Source organism: Hemitrygon akajei, chromosome 11 (assembly GCF_048418815.1).
Source record: "Hemitrygon akajei chromosome 11, sHemAka1.3, whole genome shotgun sequence".
In the NCBI taxonomy this organism is placed as follows: domain Eukaryota; kingdom Metazoa; phylum Chordata; class Chondrichthyes; order Myliobatiformes; family Dasyatidae; genus Hemitrygon; species Hemitrygon akajei.
Genome location: NC_133134.1, coordinates 82,512,350 through 82,528,812, shown reverse-complemented (window position 1 = coordinate 82,528,812; position 16,463 = coordinate 82,512,350). Strand labels below are relative to the sequence as shown.

The following is a 16,463-nucleotide window of genomic DNA, read 5'->3' as shown; positions in this document are numbered from 1 at the left end:
AGTGAATTTCAGACTGTACACATTCTCTGATATTATATTGAACCGTTTGATTTAAATGAATTGTAATTATTGCAAACCATATACCCAAAGGCCTCTTAAACACTGCTGATGTACCTGCCTCAACCACTTCCTCTGGCAGCTCTGGACCACCCTCTGGGTGGAAAAGTCTTCCCCTTTGGTGCGCCATGGGACTGCAGCTGCTAACCCGACGCTATTTCAGCGCAGGGTGCCAGAGGTCAGAGTTCAGTTCAGCGTCCTCTGTACGACCTCCCCGTGGGGTTTTCCTCCAGGTGCTCCGGTTTCCTCCCACAGCCTAACGATTAACTGGTCTTTGAAAATTATCCCGTGATTAGGCTCGGGCTAAATCGTCGGGGTTGCTAGGGTGGTGCAGAATGAGGGCCTATATGCTGTATCGCTGAATACATCAACAGGTTGCCCGTCAAGTTGCTATTAATTCTCGTCCCTCTCACTTTCACTTATGCCCCCTTGTTCTTGAATCCTGAACTCTGGGGATTTGACCAGCACTGTTCTGCTCGACCCACACCAGACTCTCTGACCAACTTCAAACCTCCCTTCTTCCCCTTCATTTTACAGCTTTCCTCCTCTGGCAAGTTTATCTAGCTCACCCTTCAAACTCTTTCCTCTGCAACCACTCCCCATCCCCAATCATTTAGAAGCCTGGGATTTATTATTTTTTATATAAATATTGGGTATTGGGTATAAACGGCAACCCCCAAGTTTCACGACAGTACACCTTCCATCCTACTCGTGATTCTCTGGTAGCTTTCACTGCCAGGTTCAAGAATAACTATTACCCTACAACCACCAGGCTCCTGAACTGGTGTGGGCAACATCACTCACCACCCTGAACTGATCCCACAACTTTCGAGGACTCCACAACTCATTGTCTCATTATGTGTGCTTTGCACAATTTGTCTTCTTTTACATAAATAAAGACAATTCCTGAAGGTTGTTACAGCCAGGGTTGATAGTGGGAATAAGCTCCCACTATTTATTAAAGGCTTCAAATACTGTGTCTCAAATAGCCGCTGACAACCAAGTCAAGCTGTTGTCCTTCACATGTGGAACAGTTTCTACTGACTGATGGGGCAAAGGCGGATTACTGGCGCCTTAAAACCAGTCGCTCTAGGCAGATACGGATCATCAGCCGTGGTTGGCAGCTCATCTAGGAGAAGGAAAACTCTGATCTCAAACCTCCGCTGCCTTGTGGCTGTACCCACTCATGGGGAAGGCTTTGGAAATTAACCTCGCCGAAAAATCTGGAGCTGAAGTCCCTAAGGCAGTCCTACGTTGAGTTCAAAACACCTGCAATGCCACCAGTGCCAAATCTTATCAGCCTCTGCCTTCGTTTAGATTCATCAGCCACGTGGAGAGTGGAGCCTGCTGCGGGGGCAACAGCTTGCTCTCCGTATCATCCCGCCCCGGTTTGTGGACAGCTGGGATGCAACATCCATGGTTGACCCCAACCAACGGAGGGCCTCAGAGATTTGCGCAAATCCTATTGCATTCCTTTATTTTCCTGTAAAGTGTAGAAGTTGAATCTCAAGGTAATATATGGCGATGTACACGTACTTTGACAATAAATTTACTTTCAACATTGAACAAGAGAGAGCCTGGGAGAGGTTGGCCAGGCTAGGTGGAGCCTGGGAGAATGTGGGGCAGAAGTGCATGGGTAAGTGGATGGTAACAGTCTTTTCCCCAGGGTAGGGAAGTCCAAAAGCAGGGGGCTTAGGGTGAGAGTGGTACGATTTAAAGGGGACTCGAAGGGAAAATTTTTCTATGCAGAGAGTGGTGAATACACAGAACAAGCTGCCAGAGCAAGTGGTCGAGGCAGGTACTATATTATTTAAAAGGCACTTGATTAAGTGCATGGAAGGCTGGGGCCTGGAGGGATATAGGTAAAGTACAGGAATTGGGGACGTCCTGACAAGCTGCATCTCCATCTGGTATGGGAGCAGCAGAGCATCGGGCTAGAAGTCCCTACAAAGGACTGAGAGAACAGCTGAGAGGATCATAGGGTGTCTCCCTACCGTCGGTCGGGGACATTCATCAGGAGCTCTGCGTATGTTTCACTCCATAGTATTATCAAGAATCCGACCATCCATCATCCTCTTTCTACCATCAGGCAGGAGACTCCGATGCATAAAAACAAGAACGGCTGGGATGGGAAAGTCTCTTCCCTCAGGCCGTTAGGTTTCTGAACTCCCGGCCGCATCACATACAAAGTATCACTGGTTAATTTGTTCTGTACCCTACAATATTTAATTTATGCACTTTTCTTTGATAATTTATGTGTATAAATATTTGATAATTCATTTGTAGATTTTATTCTTACTTTTCTAAGTTATTTGTGTAATACAGTGTTTTACACCCTACTTCAGAGAAACATCGCATTTGAAGGTATGAATTTATATAGTTAAGTGACAAACTTGACTTGAGCCGGTTGGCACCGTTGTCAGCATGGGCTCATTGGGCCTGTATCCGTGCGGTATTGTCCTATAATTATGACTAAGATTTAACTCTGTGATCTGCACGTCATGGGCAAGGCTGGTATTTAATGCCCATTTCCTAACCTCCCTGGAGAAGGCACAGGGGGATGAGCTGCCACCTTGAATGGCTGCCTCAGTGAGGGTGATCTAGAAATGTTTGAGAACCTGCAGTGAGGAAGGTACACAGCTCGGAAGGGCAGCTGCTGCTAATGTCCCATGCCTATGGTGCCTTACCCATTGTTGGTACAGGTCACGAGTCAGTACAGCACGTTTTCTTTAGCCAGAGGTGGTGAATCTGTGGAATTCATTGCCACAGATGGCTGTAGAGGCCGAGTCATTGGGTATATTTAAAGCGGAGGTTGATGGGTTTGTGGTTAGTCAGGATATTAAGAATTACAGGAAGAAGGCAGGTAAATGTGGTCGAGAGGGATAATAAGTCAGCCCTGATGGAATGGTGGCGCAGACGAGCAGCTTAATTCTATTCCTGTGTTTCATGGTCTTATTTTGTCAATGGTACGCACCACACCCACTGTGGTTGAGTGGTGATGTCACCGTATACCACACTGAGATTCATTTTCATTTTCAGGTGCTTACCGAAAAATAAATACAGTAGAATTTACCAAAAAAACTACACATTAACAAAGGCAAATAATCAACATGCAAAAGACGACAAACTGTGCACGTAAAAAAAATGAGTTCAGAGACTGTAGGTCACAGAATCATTCAGAGTAGTGGTGAGTGAAGTTATCAGGTCGGTTCAGGGGTAGAAACTGAACCTGGTGGTGTGGAGCCCAAGGCTCCTAGATGCTAGCAGTGAGAAGAGAGCATGGCCTGGGTGGTGGGGGTGCCGGACGCTGCTTTCTCGTTACAGACTTGCTCAATGGTACATATCAAACAGCCTTCAAGTTCACAATGGACATCTTGCACTTCAAAAGAGAAGTGTGGGGATGTTTATTCTTCTCCCCGTTTTAAACAGAAAGTGGGGGCAGATACTGCGGAGCCATTTGAAAGACTCCTGGTACAGCACATGACTGTGAGAGAATGGAGGGACTGTGTGGGCAGAAGGGATTAGTTTAGTTATGCATTTCATTAGTTTGACACAACTCTGTGGGCTGAAGGGTCTGTTCCTTGCCGTACTGCAGTCCAAGAATACACCTATCCATTCCAAATTTCCACTCCACAGCTTGATGAAACAACACACTTGGGGAGAAGGTCATGGTGGAGGCATCTCCCAGCATTCCCCCAACCCCTCCACCCCCACAATGGGAATAAAAGCGACCTCACCTCTGCCATCTCCTCGTCCTCCTCCTCAGATGTTACATCATCCCGTGTGCTCTGCAAGGGAAAGGGAGAGAGCCCTCAGACAACTCTGCAGTCAGGTGTGCGCGCCCCCCTCTCAGGGGACGCAAGTCCATCTTCATTTCTGATGCCCCCCCCCCCCCCCCCCCCCACCACCTTAGCCTATTCCAGCACAACATCTGCAGCAAAGACCCATCGGAGAAAGAGCAGGTTGTGAGATTTACTGAAATCTATTAGGAGGGGGAGGAATTTCTCTTTCCTCTTCAGTTCCTCATAAGGTGCTTCCCGGGACAATGATTTGCCTACAGTCGAGCTTCTTGCTACTGCTGCCTGATCGGTAGCTCACCGGTGCCAGGGCTGGGTAGGGGAGGGAGGAAGGGAAGGAGGGGACATGCATGTCATCACTTCACAATCTGCACGGTCCAACCCCCCTACCTCACCACTCAGATGTTAAACTCCACCATCTCCCTCCTCCCATTCTACCCCATAAGGAGGGGGCAGGGTGCCCCGGTCAGTATCCATCCACCAGCTTGGCAATTATCACACTCCTTTTAGAAACCTGGCTGAGCAGGACGGACCTTGACCGGGTCTGAGTTCAATGGAGCACTGTGACGTTGCCTCGGTCATGTGGCACTGACCTCCAAGCCCTATGGACACTTGGGTTGGTTGTTGGTCATTGGGTTCTAAAGCACTGACCACACCCACCCACACAAATCCCGTACAGACCAATCGGCCCCTCTACCCACTTGCAGTGGCCAAACTCCACCACCCGGCCTCTCCCAACCCAGCTACCTGTTCCGTGGGCAGCGGCTGATCCAACATCTCCACGTCCGGGTGCTGTGGGAGGTTGTAAAGCTTGCACAGGTCGGATATTATCCGCTTTAAATGTTGAAGGAGCTGCCGGAGAGGACAGAGGATTAGTGGCTGACAGCCGTGCCCAGAGACCACCCAGACCACCACGGCTGCTCCAGAATCAGGTTCATCATCACTGACGTATATCACAAAATTTATTGATTCTGTAGCAGAGGTGCAGTTCAGAGTATAAAAATTACAAGTTACCATAAAAAACATGTACAGAAGGAGAAGAATGAGTTAGTGTTCATGGACTGTTTGGAAATCTGACCGCAGAGGGAAAGAAATGTTGAGTGTGATCTTCAGGTTCATGTACCTCTTCCTTGATGGTAGAAATGATAGGGCATGTCCCGGGCGATGTACGCCAGCTTTCTGAGGCACTGCCTTTCGAAGGTGTCCTCTACGACGGGGAGGGTTGCTTCACTAATAGGTACGAAGGCTCCAATACACAGGACCAAAAGTGGCTACAAAGGCTACAACCCTCTGCAGCCTCCTTGGATCTTGCACAAGGGAGCCCCCATACCAGGCGGTGATTCAACCAGTTAGAATGCTCTCCATCAGAAAAACACAGCTAGAAATTTGCTAGTCTTTGCTGACGCGCCAAGCCTCTTCCAACTCCTAATGAAGTAGAGCCACTGGCATGTCTTCTTCATAAGTATCAACGTGTTGGGCCCAGGGTAGATCCTCGCACCCAGGAACTTGAAGCTGCTTGTGCCTTCCATGAGGACTGGTGCGCGTTCTCCCGACTTCCCCTTCCGGAAGCTCACAGTCAATCCCTTGGGTCTTGCTGATGTCATTGCTGAGTGGATTTTAAGGTCATTCCTGAATCTGAAATGTAGCCTCTTCCTCTGACATACTTCGAATCATTATCAGTCTGTACTCAAGTTACCCTGACTTAGGGTTGGATTGATCTTGGAGAAGGTGAAAAGGTCTCTACCGCTCTATATTAACTTGTACAAAACTTTGGCAAGGCCACACTTGGGCTGCTGAGTAGTTCTGATCACCCTGTTTATAAGGCATCATTAATGCTGGAAAGAATGCAGACGTAGTTTACAGGGATTTATGGGCTTGAGTTATAGAGGAGGAGGTTGGATAAACTTGGACTTCATTGTATGGATTGGAGGAGACGGAGGAATGACCTTACATGTTTACAAATCATGATCGATAAGCTGAAGGAACAGTCACTTCCCCAGAGAAAGGGAATCAAAAACTAGAAGCCATAGGAAGATGGAAAGGGACTCGATGGTCTGTTCTTTGTGCAGGGTGAGGCCACGTTATTAGGTACACCTGCTGGCTAATGTAATCAGCCAATCGTGACAGCAACCTAATTCAGACATGGTCAAGGAGGTTCCGTTGTTGTCCAGACCAAATATCAGAATGAGGAAGAGATGTGATTCAAGTGACTTTGACCGTGGAATGATTGTTGGTGCCAGATGGGGTGGTTTGAGTATCCCTGAAACTGCCAATCCCCTGGGATTTACGTTTCCTCACACACAAGTCTCCAGAGTTTACAGAGAATGGTGTGAAAAACAGGAAAAAAAACATCCAGGAGCAGCAGTTCTGAAGGTGAAAACGCCCTGTTAATGAGAGGAGAATGGCCAGATGGTTCAAACCGACAGGAAGGCGACAGTAACAGTCGCCAGTCGCGCAATACGTTCAACTCTGAAGTGGATGGGCTACAGAAACAGAAGACTGTGAACTTGTGGTACGTGGAAAGAGCTGGCAGAGTAAGTGGCACTGGTAGGTACATTTGGACAGGTAGATGATAGGAAAGGTTTAGAGGGATTCAGACTAAACTGGACTCCTAACTAAAAGGGCAGGGGACGCCACTAGCTGTTTGTACAAATCACCCAACCTGGAAATTTATGCTGGTTTTTAAATCATGGGGTCCACATGGGGTTTTTTCAGGTGATGCTATGTCTTAGTTTGGAGAAAATCAGAGGTCGAACTTTTGATCCTCGATTTGATTTTGAAAAAAGGTGGGGTTCATTCGCCCGCTACTATCATCTGATTTAATTAATATGGTTCCCTTCCGATTTTTCTTTAACTGGATTTGAGTTGGCGGATTGATGTTTTTCTTTATGGAAGCTTGTATGATGTATAGCTCCGGGGTTGTGCTCCCAATGGGTTTTTTCCAGTTAGTAGGGGGTTCTTTTTTCCCTTTTTTTTCTTTCAAAAAAACAATTCTTAACACTTTAATTTTTATCATTGCTTAGCTTATTTGCTAATTCTTTATTGTACATAATGACATATTGACTTAATGTATTTTTTGTTAATCTTCAATATTAATAAAAAAGATTTTAAAATGAAATAATCATGGGGTCCACATCCTGAACTCCCCTTCCACCGGTTCAGCAGAAGCCCCTTCACCATCTCCTCTTTGGGGGAGAGAATGAAAATTAATGCAACACATTGTAAAAAAAAAATTTAAAGAATAACCCAAGCTTAGATCATTTAATGGTGGTGCAGACTTCCCCTACGGACTAAGAAAAGTTTCCAGAGCAGTTTCTGCAATTTCCCCTGGAATATTGTCAGTAGCTCCAAGTGGACCACAACATCGTGGTTTGGAGGCTTGCCACGACTCAGAGAGCTACGTCGGCTGGCACTGGGGCTTTATGGTTTGGCTCTTGGCAGGGTCAGATATGCCATGCAGGTCAAAGGGTAGAGACCAGACTAAGAGTGGCCTGCCGGTGCTCCAGGTTCAGGAGCTCAGCTCAGGGCTGAACGGTCAAACAAAACTGTTATGGAAGCAGCAATGAAGCATCGGAGTGCGACCCTGAGTCTCCACCCGTGACTTGCATGGCTGACAGCCGTGAAAACTACTGACATGATGAAGGACCCCGCCAGTGAGGGACGGCCTTCATTGCTGCGCTAAATACCAGCAGTGTAACGGGTAGCAAGTATTCTCAGCAAGGCGTGAACAGCTGACGAATTGCGCTCAACCCAGGAGGGGACTGGCCAAGGAGTGGGCAAGGAGTGGGTTGGTTCTTCCAGGTCACCTTTCCCCTTCCTCCCCCAGACTCACCAGTGTGTTTCCTTTCTTGAGGTCAACGAGTCGCTCTAGCACTGCTGCCAAGTTCGGGTCATCTGATTCCACGAACCATATGGGTGGTACCGAGGGATAGGACTCCTGGAAAACAGGACCATACAGAAGCACGATCAGCCCTGGAGCCTGGCCGCTCACCTCAGACCATCCTGCGCCCCATTGTTTCCCGAGCCCCTACACCCCATCCTGCTGAAACAAATCATCAGGGTTGGAAAGGAAGGGGTGGGGACAGATGCCCGGGGGGGGGGAGGGTTGTGGGGGTTGGGGAGGAGCACAAGCTGGCAGGTGAAACCAGGCGAGAAGGAAGGTGGGTGGGAGGGAGAGGGTAAGAAATTGGGATCTTCTCTTCCCACCTCCTGCCTCACTGTAAACCTCTTTGCTTCTCAAAATCCTGCCTCGTGATGGGATGCAGGTGATGGTTGGTGTGTACCTGTGACCACAAGGCTTGATGTACTGACATTTGCACTAAGTCCCTACATTCTTTGTTTCATCAGTAATTGGCTCGCAAGCAAGAAACCAGCCAAGAACGGCAAAATTGTCAGAGTGCTTGAAACGGAGGAAGAAAGTCTTAAACTGTGGGAAGGTCAGTCAAACAGATAGCAGAGTAAGTGGCAGTGGGGAAGGCAAACAAGGGGAGGGGTCAGAACAGAGGGACAAAAGAGTACATGCCCCAAGTGGGGTGGGAGTTGGCATCACCTGCACTGTCAAGTCATTGAATGTGGACAGGGAGATCATAAACACAAGAGAGTCTGCAGATGTTGGAAATCCAGAGTAACACACACAGAATACTGGAGGAACTCCAACAGGTCAGGTTGCATCTACAGAAATGAATGAACACTCAACATTTAGGGTTGGAACCCTTCATCAGGGCTGGAAAGGATGAGGGAAGAAGCCAGAATAAGGTGGGAGGTGGGAGGTGAGACCAGATGAGAGGTTAAGGTGGGCGGTAAGTGGAAGGGGAATAGGTGGAAGAGGAAAAGGGCTGAAACCTTTGGAGAAAGGGAAGGAGGGGCACCACAGGGAGAAGAGATGATGGGCAGAGAGGGTGCAAGACAGGAGTTAGAATGGATAGTGAGAGAATGGGAAGGGGAGAAACTACCATCCCTGTACCATCAGGTGCGAGCTTCTCCACCCATCTGCCCTCAACCTTTACTTGCCAGCTTGTCCTTCCTCTGCTCCCACTTCTTATTCTAGCTCACTTCCCCCTTTCTTTCCAGTCTTGATGAAGGGTCCCGGCCCAAAACACAGACTTTTTATTCACTCCACAGATGCTGCCCAACTTCCTGAGAACCTCCAGCATTTTGCATGTGTTGCTCAGGGAGGTTACAAGGCCTGCCAGTCCTACAACAACCTCTCTCTCAATGTCAGCATTATTGAGCATAAAGAGCTGATTACTGTGTATAGGAGGGAGAAGCCGGAGGTTCTTCAGCCAGTGCTTACTTGCTCAGCAGAGGTGGAGAGGCTCAGCCACTCAGGGACCTGTGGTAGTTTTATTTTGTGACAATAGGTGCTGTCTGTGTCAAAACTTACTGCGCTCTGCACCTTGGCCACAGAGGAAAGATGTTTCATTGAATTGTATCTGTGTACTGCTGAATGACAATAAACTTGAACTTCAAAATTTTCTTTGGGGAAGGGGTGAAAACAAGCGAGTTAACTGTAGCTGCACAGGTCCAGAGTTGGGGAGAAGTTCCTAGGAACAATTTAGAGGGAGCTTCACTCTGTATCTGACCCCGGGAGTGTGTGATGGGACGGTGTAGAGGGAGTTTCACTCTGTGTCTGACCCCGGGAGTGTGTGATGGGACAGTGTGGAGGGAGATTCACTCTGTGTCTGACCCCGGGAGTGTGTGATGGGACGGTGTAGAGGGAGCTTCACTCTGTGTCTGACCCCGGGAGTGTGTGATGGGACGGTGTAGAGGGAGTTTCACTCTGTGTCTGACCCCGGGAGTGTGTGATGGGACAGTGTGGAGGGAGATTCACTCTGTGTCTGACCCCGGGAGTGTGTGATGGGACGGTGTAGAGGGAGCTTCACTCTGTGTCTGACCCCGGGAGTGTGTGATGGGACAGTGTGGAGGGAGATTCACTCTGTGTCTGACCCCGGGAGTGTGTGATGGGACGGTGTAGAGGGAGCTTCACTCTGTGTCTGACCCCGGGAGTGTGTGATGGGACAGTGTGGAGGGAGATTCACTCTGTGTCTGACCCCGGGAGTGTGTGATGGGACGGTGTGGAGGGAGATTCACTCTATATCTGACCCCAGGAGTGTGTGATGGGACAGTGTAGAGGGATCTTCACTCTGTATTTGACCCCGGAAGTACATGATGGGTCAATGTAGAGAGAGTTTCACTCTGTGTTTGACCCCGGGAGTGTGTGATGGAATGGTGTAGAGGAACTTCCCTCTGCAAAACATCAGAAACAGTAATTTCACCCATCACTCTACCCCCATACGGAGGCAGAGACCACAGACCGGATGTAACTCCATTAACTACACAGTGTCGAGCTGCTGTGGCACTTTCAGCCAATGGTCAGAAAACTTCACTAAATGACTCACAGGCAAATTCAGAGTTTCAGTTCCTGTTACCGGTTTTCAACACAAACTCCACCCACTCCCAGGGAGAGATCGACCCAAGCAGACAGTGACACAAATAAACCCAGTCAGGGTCACATCGTAAAAACTACATCTGTGCACAGAACTTCAATAGTTCGCATCAAAACATGGATATACACAATCCACCTATCTCCACCGGTACCGTACCCCGGTGTTACACAGTGACAGACCCGTCCCCACCGGTACCGTACCCCGATGTTATACAGTGACAGACCCGTCCCCACCGGTACCGTACCCCGGTGTTATACAGTGACAGACCCGTCCCCGGTGTTGTACAGTGACAGACCCATCCCCACCGGTACCGTACCCCGGTGTTATGCAGTGACAGACCCGTCCCCACCGGTACCGTACCCCAGTATTATACAGTGACAGACCCGTCCCCACCGGTACCGTACCCCGGTGTTATACAGTGACAGTCCCGTCCCCACCGGTACCGTACCCCGGTGTTATGCAGTGACAGACCCGTCCCCACTGGTACCGTACCCCAGTGTTATACAGTGACAGACTTGTCACCACCGGTACCATACCCTGGTTTTATACCCATTCCCACCAGTACTGCACCCGTGTTACACAGTGACAGACCCGTCCCCACCGGTACTGTACCCCGGTGTTGTACAGTGACAGACCCGTCCCCACCGGTACTGTACCCCGGTGTTATACAGTGACAGACCCGTCCCCACCGGTACCGTCCCCGGTGTTGTACAGTGACAGACCCATCCCCACCGGTACCGTACCCCGGTGTTATGCAGTGACAGACCCATCCCCACCGGTACCGTACCCTGGTGTTATGCAGTGACAGACCCATCCCCACCGGTACCGTACCCCGGTGTTATGCAGTGACAGACCCATCCCCACCGGTACCGTACCCCGGTGTTATGCAGTGACAGGCCCATCCCCACCGGTACCGTACCCCGGTGTTATGCAGTGACAGACCCATCCCCACCGGTACCGTACCCCGGTGTTATGCAGTGACAGGCCCATCCCCACCGGTACCGTACCCCGGTGTTATGCAGTGACAGGCCCATCCCCACCGGTACTGTACCCCGGTGTTATGCAGTGACAGGCCCATCCCCACCGGTACCGTACCCCGGTGTTATGCAGTGACAGACTCATCCCCACCGGTACCGTACCCCGGTGTTATGCAGTGACAGACCCGTCCCCACCGGTACCGTACCCCGGTGTTATACAGTGACAGACCCGTCCCCACCGGTACCGTACCCCAGTGTTACACAGTGACAGGCCCATCCCCACCGGTACCGTACCCTGGTGTTATACAGTGACAGACCCGTCCCCACCGGTACCGTACCCCGGTGTTATACAGTGACAGACCCGTCCCCACCGGTACCGTACCCCAGTATTATACAGTGACAGACTTGTCACCACCGGTACCATACCCTGGTTTTACAGAGTGACGGACCCATTCCCACCACTCCAAACTCCGGAGTCCAGAGGTAAGCTAGACTGACACACTGTGACATGACTAGCAAAGTACAGCACTGCCAGAGTCACCCTGTGTCAGGGTAGATACACAACACTGCCCCCCCCCTCCCCGAGAAGTGCCAGTCACCCTGTGCCAGGGACAGATACACAACACTGCACTGACCACCCCCCAGCAGTGCCAGTGGATTTCTCCAGGGTGTCTTTGTCAACAACTATTTCTCAACATTTCAGGAACCACTTCCACCCCCCCCCCCCCAACCCCGTCCACCATCAGGATTCCCAATTGTTCTCACGATTCATCTTTTTCACTCTTTATTGATAGTGTGATGCCTGCACTGACCTGCTACCACAAAACAACAATATTTCACAATGAATGTCAGTCAAAAGAGATCCAATTCTGATTCAGACCTCTGGTTTTAAACTCCTCAACCAGGACAAAGGTGCTCCAGGCAGCTAACTTGTTGTACAGTTAGAGTTATAGACACAGAAACAAACCCAGTCTGTGCTGAACCATTAATCTGACCAATCCCATTGACGTGCACAGACCATAGCCCTCCATACACCTCCCTTCCAAATTTGTCTTCAATGTTGAACTCGACCTTGCCTCCAGGATATCTCAGATCGAGTCCTCAGCATTCTAAAGTGGAAGGGTAAAGAGCTTGAGGTCGTGCTCCATTTAGGTACCAATGACATGGGAAAGACAAGTGACAAGCTTCTGCTTAGGAGTTAGGTGCTGGGTTAAAGGGCTGGACCTCCAGGGTTGAGATCTCAGGATTACTCCGAATGCCATATGCAAGTGAGGCCAGGAACAAGGAAGATTATACAGTTTAATACTTGTATAAGGAGTTGATGTAGGAGGGAGAGCATAAGATTTTTGGATCATTGGGCTCTCTTCCAGGGAAGGTGGGACCTGTAGGAAAAAAAATGGCTTGCACTTGAAGTAGAGGGGGACTAATACTCTGGCGAGAAAGTTTGTTAATGCCGCACAGTTGGGATTTAAACTAGAGTTGCAGGGAGATGGGAACCAGAGTGCCGGAACAGCTCGTGGAGAGGTTGTGGATGCAGATGTTGATAAGACCTCAGACAGAGTTGAGCACGGTGCGATTGGTGTCCTGAGCTGCCAGTATTTCAATGCAAGAAATATCGTAGGAAAGGCAGATAATAGTGCTGAAGATGAGGTAGCCGGTTTACAGCCAGGCTACGTGAGGAGTGGCTGTCGATGGGGCAAAATTATATTCAACAGGACGAGTTGCAATGTAAAAGGCAGACAAAATCGAAAAGGGTGAATACAGGATTGAAGGTGTTATATTTGAATGCGCGCAGTATATGGAATAAGGTAGATGGACTTGTAGCACAGTTCCCAAGTCCCTTTTCACCTCTGTTTTTTGAATTTCCTCTCCATTTTAGAAAATAGTCAATCCTTTCCTTTCTTCTGCCAAAGTGCATGACCATACATTTCCCGATATGGTATTCCATCTGCCATTTCTTTGCCCGTTCGTCTAATCTGTAGACTATCTACTTCCTCAGAACTACCTGCCCCTCCACCTATCTTCATATAGTCTGTAAATTATTGACATAGAGTGTAAAAAGAATCGGTCCCAACACAGACCCCTGTGGAACACCACTAGTCACTGACAGCCAGCTGGAAAAGACTCCCTTTATTCCCACTCTTTGCCTCCTGCCAATCAGCCACTGCTTTATCTATATTAGAATATTTCCTGTAGCTTGTTAAGCAGCCTCATCTGTATCACCTTGTCACAGGCCTTCTGAAAATCCAAGTACACAACATCCACCAATACTCCTTTGTCTATCCTGCTTGTTATTTCCCCAAAGAATTCCAACAGACTTGTCAGACAAGATTTTCCCTTGAGGAAACCATGCTGACTACAGCCTGTTTTATCATGTGCCTCCAAGTACCCTGAGACCTCATCCTTAAAAAGGACTCCTACATCTTTCCAACCACTCAGGTCAGACTTACTGGCCTGTAGTTTCTTTCCTCTGCCTCTCTCACTTCTTGTTGAAGAGTAGAATGACATTTGCAATTTTCCATTCTTCCGAATGCATTCCAGAATCTAGTGATTCTTGAAGGATCACCACTAATGCCTCGACAAACCCTCAGATACCCCTTTCAGAAATCTAGGGTGTACACCATCTGGTCCAGGTGATTTATCTACTATCAGACATTTCAGTTTCCCAAGAACCTTTTCTCTAGTTATGACCCCTGAAACCTGGAACTTATACCAATATGCTGGTGTCTTCCACTGTGAAGACTGACACAAAATACTTTATCACTTCATTGTCCCCCATAACTACCTGTCCAGTATCGTTTTCCAGTGGTCCAATATCCATTCTCGCTCCTCTTTTACACTTTATGTATCTGAAGTAACTTTTTGTATCCTCTTTAATAATATTGGCTAGTTTACTTTACATCTGAAAGGTCTGAAAGTAGGCCATAGTCACTAGAATTCAGAGAATGAGGGGTTGAAACCTATTAAATGGTGAAAAGCCTTGATAGGGTGGATGTGGAGAGGATGTTTCCTATGGTACGAGAGTCAAGAGCAGAGGACACAGCCTCAGAATATCAGAACATCCTTGTAGAACAGAGATATGGAGGAATTTAGCCAGAGAGTGGTGAATCTGTGGAATTCTTTGCCACAGGGAGATGTGGTGGCCGAGTCTTTATGTATATTCAAGGCAGAGATAAGATTTTTGATTGGTCAGAGCATGAAGAGTTACGGGGAGAAGACTGGAAAACTGGATCAGCCATGATGAAATGGCAAAGCAGAGATGGGCCAAATGGCCTAATTCTGTCCCAATATCTTATGTTCTAAATTAGGCATCAATGCTATCTTACACAACTTCAACATAGCATCCCAACTCTTGTACTAAATACACTAATTTATGGAGGCCAATGTGCCAAAAGCTTTCTTTACAATCCTAACTACAGTATTGTGCAAAAGTCTTAACACGTTTATATTGCTAGGGTGCCGATGCTCAGAGCAGAGAGCGAGGCTGTAAATCTGGCAGGAGAGAAGGTGGAGCGCCATGGGAGGGGTGTGGGACAGGTCGCAGGGGGTGGTGTGGGTGCAGACACACCCAGCCCCGAGACACCAGGCAAGGATTTTTGATTCCAAACAGTTGGTTTATTGATCATTATAGTATGTGTCTCCGGTGCTTTCCACTCCCACCCCTCTTCCCAACCATGATTCCCCTCTCCTTGTCCCCTTCCCACTCTCAGGCCACAATAGAGACCCATGCCAAAATCAAGGTTTATCATTGCTCACATAAGCAATGAAATTAGATTTTTTTTGGTAACAGCAGAACGGTGCAATACACAAAATTACTGCAGTGCTGTGCAAAAGTCTTAGGCACCCTAGCTATATACAGTCAGCCCTCCTTATCCGCGAGTTCCGCGTGCGCGAATTCAACCAACCGCGAATTACGAAAACCGAGAAGTGCTCTTCCAGCACTTGTTGTTCGAGCATGTACAGACATTTTTTCTTGTCATTATTCCCTAAACAATGCAGTATAACTAGTTTACATAGCATTTACACTGTATTAGGTATTATAAGTAATCTGGAGATGATTTAAAGTATACGGGAGGATGTGCGTGGGTTATCGTGGATTGGGATCGAAAAAAATCAGAAGTTTTCTTACTACGCAAGTCAGAACAGGTACATCCGGTATTATTTAATGTCAGTTAGTCAAACGTTTGTTTTAGTATATAGTATATATTTTACCTTTCTATGATTATAAAACACTTAAGAACGCATGTTTCAGCGCCGGGCTCGGGAACGTAAGTTTCTGAGTTTGATCCAGAGACAGACCGCTCCTGAGTGCACTCTCCACCATGCCGGGTTGATGTGGAGGATCAAAAACCCAAAACGAAATAATTAAACCACTGCGTTGCTTAGTAATAATTGTAGCTTTCATCGGGGCACAGCCTTTCTCACTTTATCCGTTAAAATTGTTCCAATCGTTGACCGACTGTAGCCTAACGCTTTTCCAATGACCGATGGCGTTTCACCTCTTTCCAATTGCTTTATTATTTCCACTTTATTTTCAATCGTGATTATTTTTGTGAACAGAAACACTGCGGATTCAGAGCTCAACCACTGGGTCCCTAATGTCCACCTCACTGGGAGAGGTTAAATAAGGTCTGGAGTTCCACTGGGTCCCAAGGTCCACCGCACTGAGACAGGTTGAATAAGGGACTTGAGCATCCGCCTTTTTTGGTATCAGCAAGGGATCCCAGAACCAATCCCTCATGGATAAGGAGGGCCGAGTATATAGGTGCCCAAGACTTCTGCACAGTATCATACCCATGACACCACTTTCAAGGAATTATTGTTCTGTGCCCTGATGTTCACCGTGTAAGACCTACCCTGGTTTGCCCTCCCAAAGTGCAACACTTCACACTTGCCTGCGTTAAATTCCATCTGCCATTTGACAGCCCATTTTTCCAGCTGGAACAGATCTCACTGCAAGCATTGATAGTCTTTCTCCACTGTCCACTACACCCCCAATCTTGGTGTCATCAGCAAATTTTCTGATTCAGTTTACCACATTGTCATTCAGGTTATTGATGTAGATGACAAACAGCAATGGAGCCAGCACCAATCCCTGCGGTACTCCACTAGTCACAGGCCTGCAGACAGAGATAGTGGTCGCCAACCCGTCGATCAAAAAAAAAATCAAAATAAATACACAAATA

At 48.1% G+C, this 16,463-nt stretch overlaps 1 protein-coding gene across 2 annotated transcripts in view; it reads right to left on the bottom strand.

Annotated features, from left to right (window-relative positions):
• The window catches only part of LOC140735773 (ubiquitin-conjugating enzyme E2 Q1), an 85,983-nt gene that overhangs the window by 38,929 nt on the left and 30,591 nt on the right, over positions 1 to 16,463 (bottom strand). For both annotated transcript variants that reach the window (XM_073061242.1, XM_073061243.1), the window contains exons 2-4: positions 7,687 to 7,791; positions 4,602 to 4,706; positions 3,795 to 3,845 (exon numbers count right to left, since the gene is read on the bottom strand). In XM_073061242.1, coding sequence (XP_072917343.1) covers positions 3,795 to 3,845; positions 4,602 to 4,706; positions 7,687 to 7,791 — 261 coding nt within the window. The remainder of the gene's footprint in view (positions 1 to 3,794; positions 3,846 to 4,601; positions 4,707 to 7,686; positions 7,792 to 16,463) is intronic.